Source organism: Miscanthus floridulus, chromosome 18 (assembly GCF_019320115.1).
Source record: "Miscanthus floridulus cultivar M001 chromosome 18, ASM1932011v1, whole genome shotgun sequence".
Lineage (NCBI taxonomy): Eukaryota > Viridiplantae > Streptophyta > Magnoliopsida > Poales > Poaceae > Miscanthus > Miscanthus floridulus.
Window position 1 is genome coordinate 47574781 of NC_089597.1, and position 6645 is coordinate 47581425.

The 6645-nt window shown below is 54.4% G+C and overlaps 1 protein-coding gene across 1 annotated transcript; it reads left to right on the plus strand.

Moving 5' to 3' along the window:
* The first annotated feature begins 3909 nt into the window (after nt 1–3909).
* Nucleotides 3910–6076, plus strand: LOC136521613 (3-ketoacyl-CoA synthase 6-like). The gene has a single exon (XM_066515361.1). The coding sequence runs from the start codon at nt 4046–4048 to the stop codon at nt 5519–5521; it is 1476 nt and encodes a 491-aa protein (XP_066371458.1). The 5' UTR covers nt 3910–4045; the 3' UTR covers nt 5522–6076.
* Nucleotides 6077–6645: the final 569 nt, after the last annotated feature.

Here is a 6645-nt window from a genome sequence, read left to right on the forward strand (position 1 = left end):
GGTGTTACAGAGTCGGAGTGGTTGGAGTCAGAGTCGGAGTCGTTAGAGTCGGTGTCATCGTCTTCGGCGTTGGCGTCGGCATCATCCTCGTCCTCATCCTCCTTGTCCTCCTCCTCTAGGTCCTCCTTCTTAGAGCTCCATGGAGGACTATAATCAGAAGACCTCTAGTCATCGAAAGAGACATCCTCCTTAGAGGACTGGTGGGCTGGTAAGTCATCCTCGTTGGATGACGGGCTGCTTGGAAACTTGATGGGGATGTCCAACATTTTCTTTGTAGATTGGAAGAGAAGGAGATGATGGATGAAGAAGAGGGGTGGTTTTAGAGGGCACCGAGCTTGAAGTATATGTAGAGCAGAGGGTATGACTCTTAGGCTTTAGGCGGCGAATGTAATGATGATTTGATGGCCTTAAAAGTTGAGGCAATCCAACACTCATGCTGAATTTACCGCCGCTTGACCAAACTCTAGCTTAGGGCCGGTGAACAAAATGCAAGTCCCAGTCGTCCCGACTTTTCATGCGATGGAGCAAATACAACCCCAATACCACTGCCGCATCTAACATTAACCCATCGGTGGTAGAAGTCTGAACTGTTGGTTTAATTCCCAGGAGGCCTCGTTATCATTCCAACTGATGGTGGAAGTATCACATGGTCTCTTCTATAGCTACGACACTGCTAGTGGCGATAATCATAAATCATTCTATAGTTGTGCGAGTATCTGAAGGCACTGATTAGTTAGCCACCTAGGTGGCCCACAATATGCCAGCCAGTATAAGCCCAAATGATCGGGGCCCAGCTAAGCTGAGCGGACCGGGCTAAACACTAAGGCCGGGGTCTACCATGACCCCTTCCCTTTTCCTTAGCCACCGTTATGCAGCAACTCACGACCTCTCACCTTCCTGACCCTTAGGAGGAACGGGGAGAGATCCATCCCACCAAGCACGCCTACTCTAGCAAGAGCTGGCGTGCCACACTGACCCCGCAAGGACCAAGGAGATAGCAGTCCCCTCAGCCCGGTTAGACGCCATCCCTGCGCCACACAATAGAGACAAGACAACACCGCCAAGCAGTGATGGCCGATACGGTAAGCCACCATCCAGATATGGTCTGACAAGACATATGTACAATTGCACCCACCACGGGATAGGATCCACGATGGTGGCCTTGACTTAGAGGCCATCCAAGCCAACAAGAGCCATGACCTCCGGTCTTGGGATCATGGCCACTAACTCCACCAATAGCAAGACGATCAATGACCTAGGGGCGGCTACCAACTCCTATACTATGCCCCCGGATGATCAGGAGGCGATGAAGAAGGCCACGGTGAGACCACGTCACACAGGACGGCTGGCGAAACATCACTGTGTCCACAATGCCACCATGATCGACACTATAGCACCACGTCACACCATGCTAAGACGTGGGCACAAGACCATGACGACATCCATGCCTGAACGTGCACCACAAGACGACATTACTTGCAAGCCAAGTTAGCTAGGCCCCCTCCCTCAAGCTCACGACCCCTCGATCGGGAGAACCTTCTTCTTTGTATGTGGCTTGGCCCCAGACTCTATATAAGGGCAGCCGGGGCACCCTTTCAAACATCATCTTCACATTCCCTGGACTCTCGAAGCTTTCCTTCGGGCAGTCCGTCTCCTAGCTCTAGCTCTCCTACCTCTTCCACCATTCTTACACCCCCCATTGTAAGAACTTCATAGCATTCAAGCGAGGAACACGCACTCAATCGTCTCTAAGACTAGACGTAGAGCTCTGGCCTAAACCAGTATAACTCCTCGTATCTTTTAGATGCTACCATTGTCTTTTTGGACCAGCGCGACATTTGTATAAATTCACTAGTCGGTCTACAAAACACCGACACTATGTTTTTTAGGAAGGAAAAACATAAATGATAGTAGAAGTAGACACATTATTACCCGATTGCTTTCAAAGCTTCAATGTCTTCAAGTCTACCCCTCTTGTAGTTATGCCAATGATGTCCATAGTCCTCACAAATAGGGCACTTTGTGTTGCCCTTTCCATTTTTTTGTCACCATTGCCTTTATACCTTTGAGTTTGATAATTCACAACATGTACTGCATTCTATGGTAGAGTCTCTAAGTACATTGGCTCTTCATCTACACCTACATGTTTATTCTATGGTGTAGGGTTTCTAAGGTAATCATCCTCATCAAGCTCTTTGTTGTTTTTGGGTTGGCCATCAACATTAAAATTCCACTTTGTGACTGGCTCATATGGATCAGAACGACCTCGATATACAATGAACGTGATGATAATCTTGCTCTTGCAGTGCTTACTAAACACACACATCAAATCTTGGTTGGATTTTATTTCAGGGAAGGTTTCTAGAGGTTCATCGTAGTACTGAATATGAGCTACTTCCATATACCCTAGATGATATTTCTCTACCACTAATTCTTCCAAATCCTTGTAATTTGTTCTATCTGAATCCACATCCATCTCAAAAGCTAAAACATTTAACATCCTTTCTACGAGTCTTGCTATTGCCCAACAATTTGATTTCCAACTTGAAATTAGAATCCAACCTGTTAACACACGGAATCCGCCATATTCACAGCCATGCAAATTTGTAGGTGATGCAAATGAAAAAAACGATGATGCTAGACTCACCCTCCGATCAAGTCACTATGCTCGTCGTCTCCACCATTCCCTTGTAAAGCCTGGCCAGCAGCTGCCTCGGACGTCCGACCAGCGTGAACGGCGGCCATGCCAGAACAGCCGGTGGCCAGGCCAGGGTGGCCGGCTAGGGCCTGCTCGACGCCATCGCTCGCCACGCCCTCACTCACGGCGCCCTGCCTCTTCGTGCCCTACACGTTGCCTTGCCCCATGGCGCCCTGCTCGGCCAGTCCCACCGCGCCCAGCCCAGCGCGGCCGTCGGCCAGGTCTGACACTAGCCGGGCCGCCATCCTGTGGCGCGCCCGAGGCGGATCCACCACCGGCTAAGGTGGATCCGTCGGCGGGACCTCACCAAGCCACCATCCTCCATGGCCAGTGGCGGCTAGGGTTTCCACCGACCTTGACGCCTTTTTTGTTAATACTTCCTCTGCTGAGACTGGTGCCCTCGGAAGAGGCAAGGCTATTTCGGCCTTTTCGAGCATGCTCCTAGTGCCGGTTCACGGAACATATTTGCGGAATGGACGGAAGGGGCTAGAAACTAATCAAATTTGGTTTTAGGGCCAAATAAGCAAGATCGAGGGGAAAAAAAGGACTAAAAACTAAGCAACACTTTTTTTAGACCAACAAAATAATTTCCTCATCCGTGATTTGGCACGCAGCTTCTCTCTTCCCGCCTCGAAATTATACAGAGCATTATTACAAGTCATTTCAAAAATCGTAGAGAGTCCAAGTATTTCATGTTTGATCAAATTTATATGATAAGACAATAATATTTATGATGTCAACTAAGCATCATTAGATTTTTTATCAATTATATTTTTATAGAATACTTATTTGATGTTATAAATCTTTATAATTTTTTCTATAATTTTGGTTAAACTTAAGATGCTCTGACTCTTTAAGATTGTTAGAACGACTAATAATTTGGAACGGAGATACTATGAAAACATGAACTACCGCAAACCCAAAATAGAAGTTACGATTTGCTGGTACATGTACGTTCCAATTGTGCAGGACAATTTCTAAAATTCGCGTATGACTTTGCTGCCCTCGGGGTGATGAGGCCATCAGTGCGTACAAGCTAGGGCTTTAATTAGCGGCATGATGATTTCATCAGATTTATCGGTGAACCATGCCGATGGAGCTGGTCGCTAGCCTGGGCGAGTAAAGACCCCCCGTGGCCCACACCAACAAGCATGCGTCGATAATTCCCTTGCTCGGCCGGCTTGATCACACCGGCTTTAAATCCTCCCCATTCCCTCCCGCTCCCAAGATCACAGTCGCTTAGGCTTAGCTGCTGAGTGTGAGTCGTGCCACTCTCACGCACACTCCACAGTAGTGCCAGTGGCCTCGCTCGAGCACGCGCACGCCAGCTGGTAGACAGCAAGCAGCATGGGCTCGTCGGCGGCTCATCAGCTGAAGCAGCTCAAGCCGCTGTACCAGCACGTGGTGAACAACATCGTCGCCGTGCTCGCTGCGCCGCTGGCCGTGGCGGCCGTCGTGAATGCGGCGCGCGTCGGTCCCGACGAGCTGCTCGGCAGGCTGCAGGCGCTCCGGGCGGTGCACGTATTCTTCGCCGTGTTCGTCCCGGCCGCCGCGGCGACGCTGTACGTGATGCTGCGGCCCCGGTCCGTGTACCTGGTGGACTACGCCTGCTTCCGCACGAGGCCCAACTGCCGCGTCCCCTTCGCCACCTTCCTGGAGCACGCCAAGCTGGTGACGTTCGTGGAGGGCGCCTCCATCGACGAGCGCAGCGTCCGGTTCATGACGCGGCTGCTGGAGCGCTCGGGCCTCGGGGAGGAGACCTGCCTGCCCCCGGCGCACCACTACATCCCGCCGTACCGGAACATGGAGGCCTCGCGCGCGGAGGTGGAGCTGGTCATCTTCTCGGCCATCGACGACCTGCTCGCCAAGACGGGCATCAGCCCCCGCGCCATCGACATCCTGGTGGTGAACTGCAGCCTGTTCGCGCCCATCCCGTCGTTCACGGACATGATCATCCACAGGTACGGGATGCGGCCGGACATCCGCAACGTGCACCTGTCCGGGATGGGTTGCAGCGCCGGGCTCATCTCCGTGGGGCTGGCCAAGAACTTCCTTCAGGTCGCTCCGAAAGGCGCGCACGCGCTGGTGGTGTCGACGGAGACCATCACGCCCAACTACTACGTGGGCAAGGAGCGCGCCATGCTGCTGCCCAACTGCCTGTTCCGCATGGGCGGCGCCGCCGTGCTGCTGTCCACGTCCCGCGCCCGGGCCCGGTTCCGGCTCGCCCGCGTGGTGCGCACGCTGACGGGCGCCCAGGACAGCGCGTACCGGTGCGTGTTCCAGGAGGAGGACGGCGAGGGCCACCGCGGGATCAACCTGTCCAAGGACCTGATGACCATCGCGGGCGACGCGCTCAAGGCCAACATCACCGCCATCGGGCCGCTGGTGCTGCCGGCGTCGGAGCAGCTCCTGTTCGCACTGTCCTTCATCGCGCGGCGCGTGCTGAACCGGCGCGTGAAGCCGTACCTCCCCGACTTCCGCTCGGCGTTCGAGCACTTCTGCATCCACGCAGGCGGGCGCGCCGTCATCGACGAGCTGCAGCGCAGCCTGGGCCTGTCGGACCAGGACGTGGAGGCGTCGCGCATGGCGCTGCACCGGTTCGGCAACACGTCCAGCAGCTCGGTGTGGTACGAGCTGGCGTACATCGAGGCCAAGGGCCGCATGCGCCGGGGCGACCGCGTGTGGATGATCGGCTTCGGCTCCGGGTTCAAGTGCAACAGCGCGGCGTGGGAGTGCATCGCGCCGGCGCGCACCGCCGAGGGCCCGTGGGCGGAGAGCATCAGCCGCTACCCCGTGGACATCCCAGAGGTGCTCAAGCACTAGCCGCTACCCCTGGGCCGACGCCGCCTGATCTGTCTGTCCGGTATCGATCGTTCGTAGTGTACGTACACGTAGGTAAGGTAATGAAACCGCGCCTGGTCTGTCACGTCCCGTTCGTTTCCTCTCTCGCGCATCTCGTCTCGTCACGGAGGAAGGAGGAGGCCGACGACGACGTGACAAAAATGTGTTTTGGACTAGCTTGTGGTGCTGGCCAGGCCGGCCACGTTGAATGCCGAGCCTACGCGTCCATGTGTGCGGTGCGCTCCAGCCCGGACAGGTGGTTGTGTGAGGGTACACCGGGTTAAATCCGGGCCATTTACACACGTATAGTACTGTGGTCCTCTAGATCGTCGTGTACCCTTCTCTCTCTTTTTTACCTTTTTTTCTTTACCAAATTTGTTTCGCCACTAATAATAATTTACTTGTGTCCATCCATTTAGAAACAAGGCAAAATGTACTGCGAGTTGGATCGATTACATTACTACAACAAGCATTGTACTCTACCTGAATAATTTATGATGAAGTGAAGTTAATACAGCAAGCCCTCACTGGATGGATGGGCACGCCCCGTGTTGTGACTTGACTCTCTGAATCTGCTGCTGCTCCTGCTGCATTGCACTTGCCTCGCTCGCTGGCTGCGCCAGCCACAGCCACCTGCCGCTGCTTCTGCCGTGCCGGCGTCCGTTTTCAATTCTTGCCGTGCCGGCCGTGCGCTGCTTCTGCTTCCGCTGTCCGGTCGAGTCCGGCGTCCATTTATCGCGACCCTGCCGCTGGCAGTGGCAGCGTACTTCCGCTACGCTCAAGCAAGGTGGCCGGCCAGTAACAGCTATAGCAGCCTAGCACACGCATATACCCGTTACTACTACGAGGCATGCATGGCGAGGCCCAGAGGGGTGGCGGGCCGCGACGGGCGCCATGAATGCCCGCGGAATCTTGCCCGGTCTTGCCACTGCTCAGGTCGCACTCGATCGCGCTGTGGGCTGCCGGCTGCTATCATTGAGCCCGGGTGTCGCACCTAGAATGCGCATGGGTCGATCGGGTCGGGGTATGTATGCTGGCCTGTATGCATGCATGTGCGGTGGTATTGGTACAGTGCTTCCGGAGTGGCTGGAGTGGTAGCGGCTTGC